Source organism: Acipenser ruthenus, chromosome 17 (assembly GCF_902713425.1).
Source record: "Acipenser ruthenus chromosome 17, fAciRut3.2 maternal haplotype, whole genome shotgun sequence".
NCBI classification, from domain to species: Eukaryota; Metazoa; Chordata; class Actinopteri; order Acipenseriformes; family Acipenseridae; genus Acipenser; species Acipenser ruthenus.
The window spans coordinates 30,386,445-30,406,633 of NC_081205.1; the positions used below are offsets into that span (position 1 = coordinate 30,386,445).

At 38.5% G+C, this 20,189-nt stretch overlaps 1 protein-coding gene across 11 annotated transcripts in view; it reads left to right on the top strand.

Annotated features, from left to right (window-relative positions):
- The window catches only part of LOC117974117 (dedicator of cytokinesis protein 10-like), a 79,931-nt gene extending 62,893 nt beyond the window's left edge, over positions 1–17,038 (top strand). For 6 of the 11 annotated variants that reach the window (XM_058990360.1, XM_058990365.1, XM_058990357.1 and 3 more), the window contains exons 39-57: positions 2,680–2,781; positions 3,493–3,617; positions 4,329–4,444; positions 4,830–4,967; positions 5,302–5,484; positions 6,577–6,687; positions 7,124–7,339; positions 8,210–8,267; positions 8,706–8,804; positions 9,866–9,972; positions 10,286–10,408; positions 10,826–10,939; positions 12,568–12,714; positions 13,121–13,331; positions 13,553–13,743; positions 14,149–14,249; positions 14,767–14,905; positions 15,625–15,700; positions 16,385–17,038. In XM_058990360.1, the coding sequence (XP_058846343.1) occupies positions 2,680–2,781; positions 3,493–3,617; positions 4,329–4,444; positions 4,830–4,967; positions 5,302–5,484; positions 6,577–6,687; positions 7,124–7,339; positions 8,210–8,267; positions 8,706–8,804; positions 9,866–9,972; positions 10,286–10,408; positions 10,826–10,939; positions 12,568–12,714; positions 13,121–13,331; positions 13,553–13,743; positions 14,149–14,249; positions 14,767–14,905; positions 15,625–15,700; positions 16,385–16,455 (2,428 nt within the window). In that variant the 3' untranslated portion in view covers positions 16,456–17,038. The remainder of the gene's footprint in view (positions 1–2,679; positions 2,782–3,492; positions 3,618–4,328; positions 4,445–4,829; positions 4,968–5,301; positions 5,485–6,576; positions 6,688–7,123; positions 7,340–8,209; positions 8,268–8,705; positions 8,805–9,865; positions 9,973–10,285; positions 10,409–10,825; positions 10,940–12,567; positions 12,715–13,120; positions 13,332–13,552; positions 13,744–14,148; positions 14,250–14,766; positions 14,906–15,624; positions 15,701–16,384) is intronic. The other 5 variants (XM_058990363.1, XM_058990368.1, XM_058990359.1 and 2 more) reach the window with 3 other exon arrangements.
- The last annotated feature ends 3,151 nt before the right edge of the window (positions 17,039–20,189 follow it).

Genomic DNA, 20,189 nt, shown 5'->3' on the forward strand with positions numbered 1-20,189 from the left:
GCTGTTGTTTAGATCATTAAAATAAACCCTGTTTTTATTTGTGTGTGTGTGTGTGTGTGTGTTTTATTCCATTCATTCATGCAACAAAAAATGTAACTGCATTTGACTGCTTTCTTCTGAATACATCAGCTTCCTGTATAAAGTAAGATATTCTGCATGCAGCCAGTATCAAACTATTGGCATGTCCAATCAGTGCAGTCCATTCATAATGTGTGACAGATGGAATGCTTTGTGGTTTGGAGTGACCACCACACACAGACATAATGCATTCCAAAGGATAAATAGATAAAGGGGTTTTTATGCTAACGTGACATTGTTAAATAATATGCATGTCCTGTTTTGTTTCTAAAAACAAAGCTATTATACCAAGACTTCACTGACAGAAATTGTCATTTGTAGCTACAGTACCCAATGTAACAGACTAATAGGTCATGGTGTTGTAAAGTCACTGTTTTATGTCAGTCCTTTAAACCTTGCACAGTGGTGTCCCCTGTATTCTCTGTCAAAAGCATCATGTGAGTGGTTAGTGAAGTTGCATCCTTGGGGACTGTCTGACAGTCATTCTTCCTGCTCTTTGGAACACAGAGGTACCCTATTCCTTCAGACCGTGCGTTCAAGCCTCTCAGAGCTGAGGTTCAAGAACTGGCCCCTGAGACACATCTTTACTGTGTGACAGTCACCTGCCATACCAGCTGTTCATAAACATGCTTCTGCATTGTACAAGCAAGTGCAAATGATGTGTTGAGGCTTACCGCACAGCACAGTATGCTTGTAAACGACTGCATAATATATTTTTTTAAAAACAATACTGAATATATTATTCATTTCGGAATTTCAATTTGTTAAATTACTAAGAACTGGAACTGCTCAGAACAGAGCAGGAATCAAAGCTAAAGAAGGACTTTCACTTACTGGAAGACAAGCCTCCATCCATCGCCATGGAAACTGATGTCCCGAAGTGGTGAATTAAAAATGGATGAACATTTTAATAAAATGATGGTGCCTAAACCTGTCATTACCTGCTTGTAATAATGCCGCTCTTACTTAAAAGCAAATGGAAAGAAACTTTGAAAATTTCACTTTATATGGATTTTTTTTTTTTTTTTTAGTTCTGTCTTGCCTGGTCTACCAATGTTACTCCATATGGTGCCATCTGTAATAAGAAGAATAATTTTAAAAATCCATATGGTGCCATTTAATTAAACAAAATGTGATGAAATATATTTTCAGGGGCTTTTATAACATTGCTGGCAGAAATACAAAAGGGTATCCACTGTCTTCAACACTGATACAGTATGCTGTGCATTGAGCTACAGCAATCTATGGAAGTTTAAGAACACAATCTTGAAATTCTCTTAAAAGTATTTTTTTTCTGAATGCATTTTACAGGGATGGTACATTAAGTACTGTGCATGTAAAGCAGTTTACACTGTTTAGTAATGTTTCCTACATGCACTTAACACACAGTCTGTGAGGATTAAAGTGCATACATTAACAACATTTGCCTGTACTGTATCCGGAGAGTCCATGCAGAATACTCACTTATGTATGATCTTTCTAACGTTGTGTGATGTTAAATGACTTGTTATTCTGTGTGCTGCGTACTGTGTATTTCTGTCATGTATTCTCTACATATTAACATGTTTTTGTTAGCTGAGATGCCTCTCTCCTTTTCACCTTTTCCTGACAATTGACTACATCAGCTGTGACATCACGTGGCCATGAATCCAAGAGCACTAAGTTGTAGTCTGTCCACAGACAGAGCTGCAGACACTGTGACTACTGATACCACCCTGATCAAGTCAATTAGCACCCTGCTACAATCCCTGCAAACTCTGCTTTCTCCTTGCTTAGCAGAGCTTTCACAATGCAAAGCCAAATGGTTGAACTAATACAAGTAGTTTTAACTTTCCTGCAAGTGTCTGGATGTTTATGCTGTTTATACTTCAAATATGGAACCACGTCATGCATTGACCGTTATAGCCATTATCATTCAGCCATCATGGTAGCCATGGATTCTGACCTTTCACAGAAATGTAACACTTAATAACTAAAACATTTAAATGAGGTTAAACTTAAAAGCAGTATGTTGATACACCACCTCCCCTTTCACACACTCAGACACTCATCCCATTTAAAGATTCCATGAAGCTCAATGATGACCTAGACATTCTGTAAGAGGTTCAATGGAAGGCTATTACACCTGAAATCACTGTTGTACAGGACAGACTCAGCATGGCTTATAAGAAGTCAGACTTATGTAAAATGGAGAGGATAGAGGTTCAAATAGAAAGATTGTCACAAATGATAAATAGTAAAAAAAAAAAAAAAGCAGTAAAATAAATTATGTAATGTACATGAAAACAGTGAAGGGTAACTTATTTTACACAGCAAGAATAAAGCATTAAGAGGTCAAAATCCTTCTGAAATAATAAAAAAGAGGCTCATCAAACACAAGCAGCGTTTCATGATTAAACTTCAGTACTAAACATACTCGCTGAGAAACCTAAACACTACTAAACATACTCGCTGAGAAACCTAACTCTGCTTCTAACTCTGCTTACCTTCCCCTGCTTGGCTTCCTGTCACACACAGCAAACAGTAGTCATACAATAACAGTAATTTTATATTATAACATCTACCTGGAATTTTTATTTTGGTTTTGTTTAATGTAAACAGGAAGCTAGCTGCGGCTGTTAAGCTCGCACAGGCCACCCAGAACAATGGCACTCTCAAAGGGTCTAGTTCCTCAGCTCAAGCTCCTGGTCTCCTCTCACAATGGTAAACTTATCCACCTCTGAGTTTAAGCTTTGAAAATACATACTGTAGCTAAATAGAAATGTGGGTCAGATATATAACAGCTGTGTTGGTTAATTAGCTGATTGTAAGCTAATAACAACCTAAGCAATAACTCTGTTACTAACGGAAAGCAGCCAATACAAGAAATCTACACTGTTAAGTCCTCCATTGTTCGATTTGTGCTACTGGAATTTTAATTAAACAGTGATGGGGTTTGAAATACACTTTTAACTGAAAGCCTTAAAAAAGCCTGTATTGAAATTCAAATCAACAAAGTAAATGACACTGTTTAACTTTTTAACTGTATAAGATAATTGTTGAATAAATACTCCATTTAAGTCATTGAGCCTTGAAAATACAATTCATTTAATGAAGTTGCCATTAAGGATCCTTTAGTTCTTTGCTTTTAATTCAGGATATGCAAATATTTCAAGTACAATATGGATAAACAGCTGCATCCTGGAACTTGAAGCATGTAACTGTCCACCTCAAGTGTTGTCTTTGCAATACAGTATCTGCATATAACTGAAATACTAGACAAGAACTAAAAGATATCCAGCCTTGATAAGCACTCCTGGAAGGTAATATTTTTGACTGATAATGACAAACTACCCTTAGTTTGCATTTAGTTGCATTTCACACAAATGACGCCAGTTCTGACATGAGTTCCTGTTTCTGTGTTTGTTTTTTCAGGATGCACTCGAGTCAGGATGGCCACAGACACTGTCGCTCAATGACCATGCCGATAATACGTGGAAAGAACGCTCTGTCAAACCCCAAGCTGTTACAAATGATTGACAGTGCAAATGCAGGATCCAGTACGTTTTAGATCCCTGAATGGAATACCCCAAGGATCTGTTTTGAGGACTGTTTGTTAATTTTTCAAGTCCATTTTTTATTAATTAAATCAATTTGCATTAAATCACCTTCAGCTATTTTGGAGAGGGTTAGAAATTATCAGAACTCAAAGCATTGTTTTTTGTTAAACACAAAAAGATTCCTCAAAACAGTCCTTAAAGTCTTGTGAATGCAGTCCTAAGTCCAGAGCTGTATTCATAACAACTATTATGGGTTTTTAGCAACTTTTAGTATCTCCAACCAAATGACAAAACAGTAAAGTTGCTTAGAAATAAAAGATTAAAACACCAAAATATAAATAAACTTTTGCACAGTATGTATTAAAAAGTAGAAATAAATTAATCAGGATGTTTTACAGAAAACAAACGGGTGAGAGTATCAAAATATCCAGCCGAGGGTTGATTGGTTTGTATACACAGAGATGTGTTTTCATCTCTGTTACATGGCCAGGTTTTTAATAACAAAGAGTTGAACTGCATCTAACAAGCACTATTTAATGCTCACATAGTACTGTACTTGGATGTTTAAACACAGGACAGGGGAATGGAGATCACAACAGAATTAATAAACCATGTAAACTGAAATGAGCCGAATCTGTCCCCAGCTGCTGCGTGGATACCCTCCTTTAAAACGCTGTGTAATGCCGTGCCTGGTGTGTTTGTTTTGTGCAGATGGCAACGTCGCTGAAACAGACACCTTAAACCCTACAGACATGGAGGCAAATGTTGCAACCGAAGTGTGCCTTACAGTCCTGGATATACTAGGTCTCTTCACTCAGCACCACAAGGTACGTGGAATAAAACTGAGAGTGGGCTAAGGAAGGGCTATCGAATGCAGGTAATTCATGGTAAAGTAGCTGTTTTTAAAATGAGCCATAATCATGCTTTTACACTGATTTGTGTATTTTCCAAGGGTAGATCCTGTAGCTGAAACAAATAATGAGGTGACCCTCACATTTTGTGCACTTTTGAAGTTACCAATACAGTATGTAGTGACATGGTTTAACGTAGGGTTAATTACCATTGAAAGCTTGACCTTTATAGAGCCTAATATCGCCGGTCTTAAAGGTATAAACATGATCTAACACAAACCTGTTTCTACTGTATTTTATATTCTAGTGTACTGAAGGCTGCCCTTCTTTCCAGTTCACTTTCTGCATGTTCTCCCTTTAGAAACAACTGCAGCAGGATGACGGCCAGAATCCGCTGATGAGAAAAGTCTTTGACACCTACCTTCTGTTCCTCCAAATTAATCAGTCGACAGCAGCTCTTAAACATGTCTTCGCAGCATTGAGATTATTCATTCACAAGGTGCGTACCTTCACTTGATGTACATGATGTACCTGTTAAAGATATCTGAATAGACAAAAAAGATGCACATTAAAAAAGAGGATGTCATTGTACCCATGTAATACTAAAAGCCACCACTAGATGTCTCTGTTGTACCAACTCTGGCTAGTGAAAATCCAGCCCTTCATTTGCAACACCTAAATATTCATTTTGCATTTCTACCTCTTTCCTTGCAATGTGTGTGTCCAGAATGCTCAGAACTGTAGCACCTCATTCTTCGTCTACCTAACCTGAGCACCCTAATTAAACTGCTCTAACTTGTAATTCAGTGTTTGTCCTGCTTTGTATTCTTCAGTTCCCCTCAGCCTTCTTCCAAGGCAAGGCGGATCTCTGTGGATCTTTGTGCTACGAGATCCTGAAGTGCTGCAACCACAGGTCCTGCTCAACACAAACAGAGGCCTCGGCTCTACTGTACTTCTTCATGAGGAAGAACTTTGAATTCACCAAAGGGAAGTCCATTGTGAGGTCTCACCTGCAGGTTAGTGCTTACAAGAATTCAACAAGAATCCTTGGCTAAGAGCCGTTGGGTGCTCAGGCTATGGCATAAACATTTATCTCAAAGCAGGGACATGCCTTATTTGAATACATGTTGTGCACAGTGTTTGCAACACTTTCATTTGTGTTTTCTGGTGCTGGATAGATGGCACAGGGGACTGAAGTCCTATATTGATCCCCAGAGGTTCAGCACAGGCAGCCAGCTGCGACCTCGAAAAGCCTCATGCTAAGGGGGTGAGAGGCCAGTGCAGTCTCCATGCCTTCCATTGTCTGGGTTCTCTGAGAGCTCCATTAGTGCTGATTCCATGTGTTTGAACAGGTGACAATAGAGGTGAAAGGCCTACACATGCCAGTCATATTCTGTCCATAAGCAGCTGTCCTGCATCAGCCTATTCAATCAATGTTGTTTGAGAACATGGATCAAAACAACTATTGCTTAGTTGTTTTGTTCTTGTTTTAAAAAATGAACCAACGTTTTACCTCTTTCAAATTAAATCTGAGTAAACGGTTTGATAATATGGCCCAGTATGTGTTATTAATCACCATTAATAACTATTTCTACACTCTTGGATATTTAAAATCACCAGCATATTTTACTTTTGGGTCAGTCTCTGATCAAACCAAAGCTAGGCGACATTTCTATAATGAAGTCAGTATAAAAATGACCATTAAGGGAGTGCTGGGTTAAATTGTTACTCCTTATCAAATATTTGCAAATGAACAAAGACACTGTTTTCTGGAGGAAGAAATGACTAATACAGCACCCCCCCCCATCCCCCCAGTACACCCCTGAGTGGTTATTTCTATGTCTTTATGCATTCAAAGTTAAAGTATTCCTCTAAAATACACTTCTCTTTACAAAGCATCACCCACAGTAATCTGATTGATCTATGAATAGTGCAGTTAAAGTTGATTCTTTTTAAGAGCTGGCAGTCTAATGATGTTTATCTCTCTGTCTGAGGCCAGGGTTGAATTTCACACGCAATCCAGTGGCGTTATCTAGTGATCCCTGTTGTGTCTTTGACAGGCAAACAGTAATATCTCTCCTGTGCTTGTCTTCTCACTCCCCTCACAGCTTATCAAAGCCGTGAGCCAGCTGATAGCCGACGCAGGGATCGGGGGATCACGCTTCCAGCAGTCTCTCGCCATCATCAATAACTTCGCAAACGTAGATGCACCTCTGAAAGTAAGAGTTTGTAAATGGGTTTTACACCTTCTTCCCTGAGACGTCAACCCTTAATTACTACCTGATTTCATCTCTTACTGTATTATACATCCAGAGCTATTAAGCTTTCCATGGTGGTATATGTATATATCTATATTATCAAATTCTATAAAAAAAAATATAAATTTTGTTGAAACATTAGCCATAGAGTTGTTTAATATTTATTTTAGTACTGCAATGTTTCTTACTTTACATGTACTTCAATCATGAATTATGTATTCGGTGAAAGATAGAGAGCTTGATGTACTTCACTTATTTCTTTATTTTAGACCCATAATACAGCAACAGTATGTTCAGGCTATCATTAAAGGGGACGATTTTCTAAAACACCCAGTCAGATATTTCAAAATATTGTACCAGTGTAGCTGATTATACAGGCACTGCTTTTGTGTCTCAGAGCACCTCGTTTCCGGCAGAGGTGAAGGACCTAACCAAGCGAATAAGAACCGTGCTGATGGCTACATCCCAGATGAAGGAGCACGAGAAGGACCCTGAGATGCTGGTTGACCTGCAGTACAGCTTAGCGAATTCGTATGCCAGCACTCCTGAGCTCCGGAGGACTTGGCTGGAGAGCATGGCAAAGATCCACGTCCGAAACGGAGATCTCTCAGAGGTAGGCTTGCTGAGCAGCAGGGCAGATGGTGCGGACTGCGGAGTATGGCAGATATTCCAGCTCCACTCCTGTGTGACCACTTCTACCACTTTCCAACTGTACAGCCACTTATTCGAATGGTGGATCCAGAGGTTATGGTTGTTTTTCTTCGTTTTTGTATCTTCATATATTACTGAATACAACTGAAATGCAATGACAGGCTGATTACATAAATAAGAGCAGTAATTTGGTCTTATGAGCAAAAAACTCAGCTTGAGACACTGCACGCAATGTTGTTAGTCTTCTTCGTGTTTACTGACTGAAAATGGGTATACTGGTCAAGGTCTTGGTGTTACTATGGGGATCCAATCTTCACTGCTTGTTCAGTGCAGGTAGAGACGTTTGATAGTCTTTGATAATCCTAGGTAACATGCTCAATAAGCCTGTCCTGTGTATATATTTTGTAAGAAAAGGTTAAAACAAAAAGCACTTCCAGGATTGAGATCAATTTAAATATTTGATAAGCATTGATAAAATAAGATACAGCATTATTGCAATTGTTATATCAGCTCAGCTTTAATATGGGTAACTGCAGTTAGGTAACAGCTGTAGAATAGATGGATCTATGTAATCTAATTAAAACAGCCCTAAACAGTGGCAGGTGTTAATGTATAAACCTGATTCTCTGCAGCCCTCATCCCACTTCTTTATGTATTTATTAATGTTTAAAAAGTAGATGAATCAGTAGATCCCCCTGAGGGAACCCTCCAGCAGGTTCTTAAAGAGACTTAAGGAGGTGTTTCAATCCTTAAAATTCAACCCAGAGGCTAACAGAGTTCCAGTGAAATAGACCCCAATGGATCTCTAATTGTTTGTATTATTATTTCATAGGCTGCAATGTGTTACATCCATATCGCTGCTCTCATCGCAGAATACTTGAAAAGGAGAGGTAAGGATTGCAATCAATAAGCAGATGTGCTAGTAAGATTAAGTCAGTTATGTTCCTTAGAAGTGATGTTGTAAACAATTGCTATCTTGACAGTAACATATACCATGGTTGTCAAAAGGCTACATCATTGGGTGATTACCTTTAAGAACTTACTACTGTATAAATACACATTCTTAATGGATATGTGACCAAGGGGCCTCATCCACTCCCAGGAAAACAGGGGCACACTCTTGTAATGCATTTTTTACAGGTGTGAGAAAGGTATGCAGCGTTTTGTGATGCAGACCAATTGTATATAGTAATGTTACTTTTTTAAAGAACAACATACATTTTTTCCCCATGTCAGCATGCTTCTTCATATCATGTACATAGTTAACAGCATGTTCTAGCTTCTCTCAAGCACATTCAGTAAAATGTTGAACTCCTACCTCAACACAGGTTACTGGAAAGCAGAAAAGGCTCGGAACTCGAATGTGTTCACAGAGGATGCAAATCTTATTAACTATAACCAGTTACTAACCTCTCGAGATGGAGAATGTGAGTGTTTTAATACCGTGTAATAATGTCGAGCTTAACAAACCTACAAGATGCAGTATTCCATTGAAAAAATGCACAATGCAGTGTCTGTTAGAAAATTTGTGTTACAATCGCTTGAAAAACCTTGTTTTTGCTATAAAATCACCTTTTTATTATATAGCTAGTGTTTGTATTTAGGTGAAGTGAAATGGACTGTAAGCATGCAATGCATTGATTACTTTTCAAACTGCACCACTTTATACAGGATGCCTCCCATGCTGACTATGTTCATGCACATATCTGGGGAGATTCTTTTATTCCCAGGGTTCTATTCATAAAAAAGCAGAGCATTTGTTTATTGTATTCATAAACAAACACTATCTGTATAGTAAGTAGTGTGTTGCATCTGTAGCCAGTTTGCATCATGCATGCATTCCCAAGATGAGAACACACACAGATTTGATCATTTGCAGATTGTCCTAAGTTCGTATGCACCATGGTGAAATATCACGCAATTCCTATCTCTCTGCACTAAGTGTTGTGTAGTTGATGTAGTAGATACAGCTAGCCAGCAAGCCATGCTGAGAAGCACTGGAGAATAGCATGTAGTGTATAATTCAGATGGGATTCATTCTGAGTTTAAACTCTGGTTTACTTGTGGTTAGGATTACCATATGACTGCATGTACACTAGGACAGTTTGTGACAGGCTTTTCAGTTCACACCCAATGCATTCTGGTAAGTGTCGTTCTGCTGTGAAAGGTTCCTGAGAAAGGTACAGTGTACCAAAATGCATTGCAATGTGCGTTGAAAAACCTAAACTGTCCCACACTGACCTATTGTACATGAAGCCATATGGCAACACTGCTTGTGTTAGCCATCCCAAGATGAAAGATCATTAACACACTAAACAGCATCTGATGTTAAATGTTTATTTTAGCTCACTGTAGGGTCATTCTCCTCAGATAAATATGGGGTGCACTGACCGTACGTCTTGCTAAACCAACAATATAGTCCACTTTCTATTGTATTTCGAAGGGTGATACAGTATGTGCATGTACTAGACACTGTTTCTTGATTCAGCTTCCTTCATAATGGGCTGGGCTGCGTTTCTGTGTATAACCCCCAATGTGAAAGAGGAAGGGGCCATGAAGGAGGACACAGGGATCCAGGACACTCCATATACAGAGGTAATGCATGTCTAGGGCAGGCATTCCACTCATTGTCGTGTGAGTTCACTTTCAGTATTCACTCCTTCTTATTAGAATTCGATTCTTTTTCAGATACAACCCAAAACACAGGTTCAGATTCTGATATAAAACCGTATTGTTTCTTTTCCCTTTGCACTCGATGAAGGGTCACACAGTATGTTGTACAGAGAGCTTGTGTGCCGCTCACTGGACTGTAGTTATCAATGAAAGAAACCTGGAATAGCTTGAAGATGAAATGCAGTGTTGACATTAGCTGTGGCAGCGTGGCCTGACTCTGCTTGCTGCCCTGCAGGACACTCTGGTGGAGCAGCTGGAGCTGTGTGGGGATTACCTGTGGAAAGCAGAACGACACGAGCTCATCGCTGATGTGAACAAGCCTGTCATTGCGGTGTTTGAGAAGAGACGAGACTTCAAAGTAAGTGCTTTCAAGAACCTTGTATTACTGCAGCCGAGTGAGACCGAGGCAGAGCTGGAATTTAACTACAGGAGCTCCTGGCTCTCAGTGCCTTAGAGCCGGATAATATAGGTCACCTAATCGTTTCACTGTGGTTAGCAAAAGAACTGCATAGCAAACTGCACAAACTCTGCAAAGTTTTCTTTTGTTTTTTACTTTGGAATTGTGCTGCAGTGTTCTATGCACTGAATAATTTCCATACAAAGGATAAGAAGTATTGAAATCTGACAAACTTCAGTGTACGCAGTATATTTCATATACATGATGATTTAAAATGTGAAAAATCTAGTATTTTTTGCAATGTTGCAAAAGTAGGAATAGCTTTTGTTGCTCTCTCGCCACTGCTATGGAAGTGTTTGTGTCCTCTTCAATTTACAGAGACTGTCAGAACTGTACTACGACATCCACCGATCATACCTCAAAGTCACTGAGGTTGTGAATTCAGAGAAGCGTCTGTTTGGCAGATACTACCGCGTTGCCTTTTATGGACAGGTATGGTGCTTCTCATATATAAAAACTATGAATCTACTGTAAGTGTCCTACGTTTGTGTACAGGCTGACTGTTTAAGTTATGCTCCACTATTTAAATATTTTCTACTTCTATTAAAACATTCCAGTAAAATGTATTTGCCAAATATGTGATTAAACTTTTCCCCTCCTTCTTCTTCTTCTTCTTCTTCTTGGTTTTCACAAAGCCTCCTAGAAAAACATAAATGAATAAAACTAATACTAATCATGTCTGTGTGTGTTTGATTGTGTGTGTTTTTGTGAATAAACGTTTGTTTATTTGAATTGAAGTTTGGCAGGGATGTGGTTATTCTACTGCATCTGTATGTTATTCTGTATGTCATACTATTTCTCGGTAAGGATATTCTTAATTATTTGCGTGTGTGTGTGTGTGTGTGTGTGTGTGGCATGAAGAGGCTTGTGTTTTGGTTCAGAATTATTTTTTTTTACATATACTGCAATTGAAGCTTCTTTAATGCAGTCATTTGCTCTTTTCTTCCTTTTTTGTCTTATTCAAGGCTGTGGTAAGTTTTTCATTTCTCTAGCATATCTTTTCTTTGATTGCTTCATGACTATCCTAACGTGCTTCTGTATGTGCGCTATGTAATTCTTTATGTTTGTGAGAAGGTCCTGTTATACAAGTCTTTTTTTGTTTGTTTTAGCAAAAAAAAAACTTGTATTCAAGTTTCTCAGTGTTGTTGCTGGCTTTTGTGTATTTACAGTATGGTGAAACTAGACACAATATACATTCCTGTAACATTTAATTACAATTTAAAATTCAGAACAGTGCTAATGATGCCAAAACCTAACACGTACTACTTTTTCCTTGTTCTCCTGTTAATAATCCTGTACAGGTTTATTTGAAGGTAGTCCAGTATTATTTAATACCTTGTAATTATCAGCCCTCTCACCATATTCTGTTAACCCATTCCTGTGTCGGCCTCAGGTACATATGTCATAGTCAAAATGGAACAAGTTCAATCATTTTAATCCATTACTCTGAATAAGTATTAAAACTGTGTAACTAATCTTTCTAAAATACAGTACCTAATTGAACTGCCATAATCTAATGTGTTCATCTGCTACCCACAATACAAGTATTGTAATATTTGAATTGCACACATCTTGCAGATCTATGAATACTTGGAGGATTTTAATTGTGCAGTCTTTGTACAGTAGCAATCTATAAAACTCAAGAATCCAGTAATGAAGATGCTCAGAATGTGTTAGATTATTTTTTTCAAACAATACCCGTGTTTGCCACATGGTGGCAGTATATACCAGGATGGGCACTGCTACAGTTTTCAGTATTTTCAAATAATGAAATGCTGCACTGTCCCTGCAGAAAATCTGCAGCATAAGCCATCAACATTCAAAAAATAAATACTCAAATATGCTTCGAATGTTGAAGTGTTCTTGGTTATCGTGATGTTTAGAAATCTGTATTTTATTGTCCTTCACCTTCTTGCCAAAACATCCCAACTAACAAGAAACAAATACATGGCTGTAAAGCACATCAATAAAGTACACGTTTATTTGATGTGTAAATCACGGTTTGCATTAGTGCAATAGGTAGGAGATTTTTTTTTTCAAACGTTTGCTTTCTTGAACAGGGATTCTTTGAAGAGGAGGAGAGCAAGGAGTTTATTTATAAAGAACCAAAGCTGACAGGCCTGTCAGAAATCTCTCAGAGGTTGCTGAAACTCTACTCGGATAAATTCGGAGCAGAACATGTCAAAATGATCCAGGATTCAAACAAGGTCTGTTGGCAACAGTTTTGTTTTTACTGCAATTCTTGTTATCAGTTATCCTAGAAAAATATGTGTGCTTATTATGCTTATATGATGATGTAACATACTCATAAACAAATATATAAACAGTAACAATCCTGCCCAAAATGTTCAGTGAATTGATAGGGGTCCAGATACCCAGGTGGTGTGTTACATTCAGTTAATTAGTACTTTTTAATGAGCCCTGCACAACTTGCATTAACATGTAGATAGCTAACAGTCCCACTGACATTACCATTTTAAGCTGGTTGTATACATACATTTTCCAAAGGACAGACACAACAAAGGAACTCATATGAATAATAGTGGACAGGAAATGAAAGGGGCTACAGTGTTATAACATCCTTTATCACTTTTTTTTTTTGGTTGTTTGCAGGTCAATCCCAAAGATTTGGATTCAAAATATGCCTACATCCAAGTTACCTACGTGACTCCGTATTTCGACGAGAAGGAACTTCAGGAAAAAAGAACGGACTTTGAGAGACATCACAACATAAGGCGCTTCGTGTTTGAAACTCCATTCACACTGTCGGGAAAGAAACACGGAGATGTGGAGGAGCAATGCAAGAGGAGAACAATCTTAACAAGTACATGCTGCATCTATATCCTATTACTAGTATAATAATAATGTAGGAACATTGTGTTTCACTTGGGTCTAGCAATGAGAAGTCAGTATGAAAACAAGAAAACAAAATGTTATTTCTAAATCATTTCTGTGTGTGTGTGTGTGTGACAAAACGACTGCTCCTGAATTATTAAAGTAAGAGCAGTGATAATAAGTCGAATGCTTTGTTCCCCTGCACTGCAGCCAGCTCTTCTTTCCCTTACGTGAAGAAGCGGATCCAGGTTACTGACCAGCAAAGCGCAGAACTGAACCCCATTGAGGTGGCAATTGATGAAATGTCCAGGAAAGTGTCTGAGCTCAATCAGCTGTGCTACATGGATGAAGTGGACATGATCAGACTGCAGCTCAAACTGCAGGGAAGCGTCAGTGTCAAGGTGATTGCATTAAACAATGAGGCTGTTTAAAATGGATAGGGGGTCATTATAATGATCTAACCCTATCCCTAGCCAGTAGCACCAACCAACACTATGTAGATAAGCAAGCTGCTATCGGTTTACAAAGAGGAAGGAAAAAACAACATTTTAAATTCGGATTGATTACTGTTAAGAACACAAGCCAATATCTACAAAAGAAAGAATTGAACAAAAGTAAAAGTCTCTTATAAGTTGCACATAAGGTGTTCCGGGGTTATTGATTCATGATAACCCTAATAGCCCCATTTAACGTCATTCGAGTCCTTGAAGTATTCATTTTTGCATTTGTATGTTTGAAGTACTGCTCAAAGTTATATATGTATATACATATGCTCCATGATTACTTTTTTTATTATTACCTTTCAGGTAAATGCAGGACCAATGGCGTATGCTCGAGCCTTCCTTGAAGAAAAGAATGCGAAAAAGTACCCTGACAACCAAGTAAAACTTCTGAAAGAAATTTTCAGGTAACCAGTGTTTTGATATTACTGCTAGTGCCTCACACAGGGCCAAATTCAGTATATTACAGAGATTTTTACTGTAAGAGAAAACAATTGTATGATTGCAATATACAGCCACCAGATGGTGCAGAGCACTAAAAAAAAATCAGAATCAAAGATAACACCTTTAAAGGGAAGCAACATTGATAAAGATCACAGGGGTGAGTTGCACAAACTAGATATAAGCTTTACAGTTATGGATACGCTAGCTGTAACCACCTGGACCAATCAGCATTACGCTTATTTGTGAAAATATAGCTGTTGAACAAAAATGCAACGCTTGAGATGGGATTCATAGTTAAATGCTTGTTTGGTTTCTCTTGATTTTGTCACCATTTCAGTGGAAGTGATCATACTGTTATATTGGGGTATTTATGAATCTATAAACCGTTGATTCCAGTTTCTTATCTAGGAAAACAATACATGTATAGGCATAGGCTGCAGTGTCTAAGGGATTCTTATGGATCTCTTCCCCTCGTCTCAGACAATTTGCAGAAGCGTGCGGGCATGCTCTGGAAGTGAACGAGCGCCTGATCAAAGAGGATCAGCTGGAATACCAGGAGGAGATGAAGGCTCACTATCGGGACATGTTGAGCGAGCTCTCCACCGTCATGAATGAACAGGTTGGCTTGTACCCCTTATTGCTCACTTATAGGATTTCAGGACAACTACCAGTTTCAGTGAACCTAATTGCGGATGTTGCATGAAGACTGGTCTGCCTAGTCATTGGACAAGGAAACCAAGACACACAGCTTCTTAGAGTTACTGTAAGGGAGGAGATGATAAAATGAGTAAGCAGGTATCACAGCATTTTGACTGGCTTGGGTTTGGGTATACTTGGTGCTGCCATGAAGTTTTGATTGACATCCCTGAGCACTGAGAGATAGGCAGGGAGGCCAATTGATTGCTAAACCCTGATGTAAACTCAAAGCATGGTATTGACTGTGAAGAGAAGGACGTTTAACTTGACCTGGCTTCAATACCATTGGTAGCTGTCACTGATTGTAAGCTGACGTGAGATTTACCTCCTTAGTCTATTGTCTGCTTGACTTTTGGTGATGGTTGCAAGGAGTTTCCTGTCTATCAAATCCTATCTGCAGGAGTATTTAGAGTTTCCCTCTTGAACATTTGCATTTCTTGACATTCTGCTTACCACTAGTCCTTCTGAACTGTGGTTTGGACAGATTCACAGATTCAGCTTTTGGTGGTGACCTGCTTGAATGTTTGCTGAGGTGAATGACCGGATTGTTGCACAACTTTAGCTGCTTGCTGACTTTGACGTGTGAGCTCTGAAATCTCCTGTTTTCCAATCTGCTGTTCATTTGTTTTGTTCTTTTCCTAGCTTCATTACGGCACAATCTCTTCCAGCTTCTGCTCCTCTTTATCTAATATGTCGCTCGCAACTGTTTCCAAAACTGGTACGTCATATTTCCTTGTTTGCAAATCGTTTATTTGTACTGTTTTGTATTGCTGTCAAATAATAATGTGTTCTTTCTTTCTATCTAGCAGTTTCTGACACTGCGTCAGATTATTATCTCTAAGCATGATTTTATGTAAAAAGCTTAAATTTCATTGAAACTAATATATAGCATGCAATATATTAAACCCTCCATTGCATCTTTATCAGAATGAATTGTTTCAATGTGGATTAAATGGACAGGATGCAAAATCAATTTCTATCAGAATTCAGTAAATGGAGTTCAGGTTGCTTGAGTTACTGTGGAATTCATGTGGAATTAAGCCTAATGAGATTGCTAACTGAAAAGATCCTGCGTGTAGATAACTGGATTGACTGCCACACACACAGAGACTCCTGCATCGGGTTGTGGTTTGAGCATGACCTGATGATCTCAATTTGAAGATCAATAGCATTATAACATCAAACCGGACTTAATACTAGTATTCAAAATATTCAATCGTCCACAACCTCAGATCAACCCCTTAGTTTATATGCACCTATTAGCCAGTACTTTAAATTTGATTGACAGTTGATGCTGGCATCTACAGTGTGATAGAAGCCCGCTAGAACTGGAAGCTGATTGGCTGATGGTGCTGAATCGTTTTCTTATTCTGCATTTGATTGAGTTTCTTTTTCATTTAAGATTGTGTACAGGGAGGACACAGCAAAGCATCAAGGATTGGAGCGGCATCACGTCTTTCGAGCAATCAGTAAAACAGCTGCCTCAGGCCAGCAAGGCACTGCAGAAACCTCCAAGACAGAGTGACCTTTACACAGTAGAGGAGGATCGTTACACCTGTACAGTATTATCAGAAAAACAAAAACCTTTATCAACTGGAAGAGAGGAGTGTTACCAGGCTGGCAGCAGGAGAACCCCATTGCAGATTGAAGAACACTGCTGTTCTGTAACTGAATTCTATATGCCAGTCTGGTTTCAATGCCAAGTCTGTGTCTGCACTCCCTCCCCCAGCACAGCCCCCTCGAGATTCATGCTACTGAGTGACTGTAACCAAGCTTGGTGTGCGCTATGAATGTATAGCATCACAGTAATGTATCTTAACACCGACAATCCCAGCATAGAGATTTAAAAAGGAAAGTTAATGTTTTATAGCATATATTTGACTGTTTTTATTTACTATTTTAAGTGTAAATAAGAATTCATATTTTAAAAAAATCTTCTGTATTCTTTATTTTCTTTTTTATATATAAATAAGTTCTGTGTCAATAAAAAAATGAAGGTACTGAAGTTGTATGTATAACATTTAAATACATTTTATTAAATTGTCCATTCAAATAATTGAGTTTTGTTTGCCCTGTTTTTGCACCTATAAGTTCAATACAGCTAGACATTTTTATTAAAAGGGTATACAACAGAACACACAAGATAGATGGAAAAAAACTTTTATACACACCCATAGAGAGAATATTATAAATAAAATATATTTTCATCAACATGAAAGAAAAAAAAGAATGTGATGCTGTATCTGTCAATATCAATATATTTTGCATTGTCTTTGCCATCATTCTAGTACACGGTGATACCCATATAGATTGGTGTAGTGTCAAACAGGGGAATAGTGTTCAAATGAACAGTACTTATCAGCACCACTATATATAGTAACATATGGACACAGGGTTCGTGAAAAGCACTTCTAGTGAACCATATGCATTGGAAATGGACCAGTTGGTCAGAGTACTGGCATTCACAGTTAAGAATAGAGAAGAAAAAAAAATACATTTGAAATCTCTTCACAGTGTGTTGATCCAGTGACAGCACTATTCAAAAGGAAGATGAATGATCTGTTTCAGCTCCTCACCTCAAAGCACTTCACCAGCACAGAGAAAGCACCTGTAGCTGCTCACCAGCCTCACAGAGCTGCACAGGGAAATATTCAGATTGCATGTGGAGTACTATCAGTGCCTGTAGATCAACAGGGAGGAGTGTAACTAGAGAACAGTGCACTCAGTGTAAGGTTATTTCTTTGATAGGTTTTAGGCAGTACATGTTCCATTGTAAATTAATGTAAATGCTAAAAAAAACTTTTAACTCCTGTTAAACCAATATACTGTCTAGTGTGAATAAATGTGATACAACAGTCAATGACCTGTAAGGTTAATGAAGGTTTAGACACATATTATGAGCATACAGTACTCAGCACAGCTGCAAGGTAAGCAGTGAAGGCAAGATGTTTACTACCTGTGATATGGAAGGAACAATGAAGTGAGTGGGGTGTGGGAACTTGACTGACCTTGGTTGGAACACTGCTGACACAACGAAACTAAGCTAGAAAAACAAGGGTTAGCTTCACACACATGTTTAGGCAATATATAGAAGACAAGCACTTGAGTGTGCATTTGAGAACCATCCAAGATCCTCCATGAACACAACAGTGCTGAGTCCCCTCTCAAAGATTAGGTAACCGCTTAATTTCTGCTAATAACTAGTGGCCTCATTAGTCTGTTTAATGATAATGGTTAAGCTGTAAAAGTGTGACTTTCGATAATTGGAATCAATGAAGGAAACGTGTTAAATTCTGATTAAATCCTTGTTGCGCGGATGCCTTCACACACACACACACACACACACACACACACACACACAAAAAATGTAGTTTCCTTACAGCCCCCTCTGAAGACCAGACCATTGCAGCCTTCAGTCATCATTAAATGGATTGGTTTCAGCAGTAAAACACCGGTAGGAAGTTCATTCAAAATCCTAAATTGCCAGTTTGGCACCGCAGCAGGAGAAAAGCCAACTGTAATCAATTAGAAAGACAATGTGCAATTTTCCCATCAAACATGTCACACGAAACGTCCTATTCATCAGCATGGCGTAGCTCAGCTCTAACCACTGGAATTGTTCCCAGGAGTGCAAACTGTAGAGAAGGAGCATCTGCTGCTCATTGAAGTGTGTGTGTAGAAGCTACTTGTTTGGACAGATAAGAACAGATCAAATACTATATGATATCATAGTCCTTCACATTGCCTTCCTGGAGTCACCTCACAGGTTATTATCAGGCAGAGCTGATGTTAACGGTGATGGTCTATACTGCAGGAAGCAATTAAGGTATTTGACAATTAATGGATCAAGCCATTCAAAGACCAGTTAGACTCCTTGCTGGGGGGGGGGGGGGTGCCCCCTTTCTTCATGCTTTTGCTCCAATGCAAAATGTTCTTTTTTAAGGAATGTGCAACTTTGTTTTGCACCTGAACAAAAGTTTGAAATATCCAGACTCCTCCTGCCTTCAAGAGCAAGCCATCTCCAAAGATGTTAATGGAAGCTAAGTTACGCTTTTTTTTTTTTTTTGTCTTTATGTTGTTACACATTGGGTGCTCCATAATTTATCACCTTCTGCATTCCGCCCTTGTTTCCTTTGAGCAAAATACATTTGAAATAATTCACATAATTAATTTAAAGCAAATCTTTCAAATTCAGAGACTGGGGACTTGTTCAATCCTTGCTTCAAGATTAAACAAACAGCCTGATACAGAAGACCGAACAGTCAAATTAGGATAGAAAATATATTGCAATTGCAACTGTATGCAGACTTAGAAACAGAATTGTGCCTAACAGAATTTGGCAAATATATATTTCAGTCTGGGCAACAGTCTGTATAAACTGTGTTGAAACCATCTATTACTTTCAACTCTCAATCATAACAACTATAAGAAACCAGTACATGATAAACCTTTAAAACAGATACAACATTAATTTGCCAAGGTATTGTAACTGCTCCAAGATCTAGGTCATTGTTTCATCTCTCACCACAATGCTGTTTTCTTGTCTTTTGTTAAATGCCCATTTGTATTCATGTTTGCAGGAACAATTTGACCAGATTTAGAAGCTTCTGAAATGAAAATCTACTGATGTGCGCTTCCCCAGCTGTGCCGGACACACAGTTAATTTCCTTTCCATTTGTGCGGCGACAACGCCAGCACATCAGCGTAATTATAGATAATTGCTCACCCCGCCACAACCACAATAGAGATAACTGTGTGAAGTGCCTGTGTGCGATGGAAACCGGGCCTTACTATCATATCAGCTTAAGGGAAATTAGACAACAAAACATTTGCTCATTCTGTTCAATGAAACAACAGAGAAAGAACATGCTCTCCCTTAGAAACACTTTGAAGAATATTCCAGCCCACGTCTTTGGAATTCAGGCAATGTATATGTGTGTATGTATGGAGGGCCTGTTTCTGCATGGAAGTCCAGTCCAGTCCTTTTAATATCACTTCAAAGTGATTGAGTATCAATGGTGACAATAAAGGGATTTGACTTGATCACATAAGTTCCCCAAGAATTCAAATCCTCTACTACTGTACAATACTGTCTATTCCATTAACAGCCTATTACTCACTACATATACAATACATGAACAGGCAACAATTACAAATAAAAAGTTCTAGACATACACATTGTAGTGTTCTGTCATCTACAGTATGTG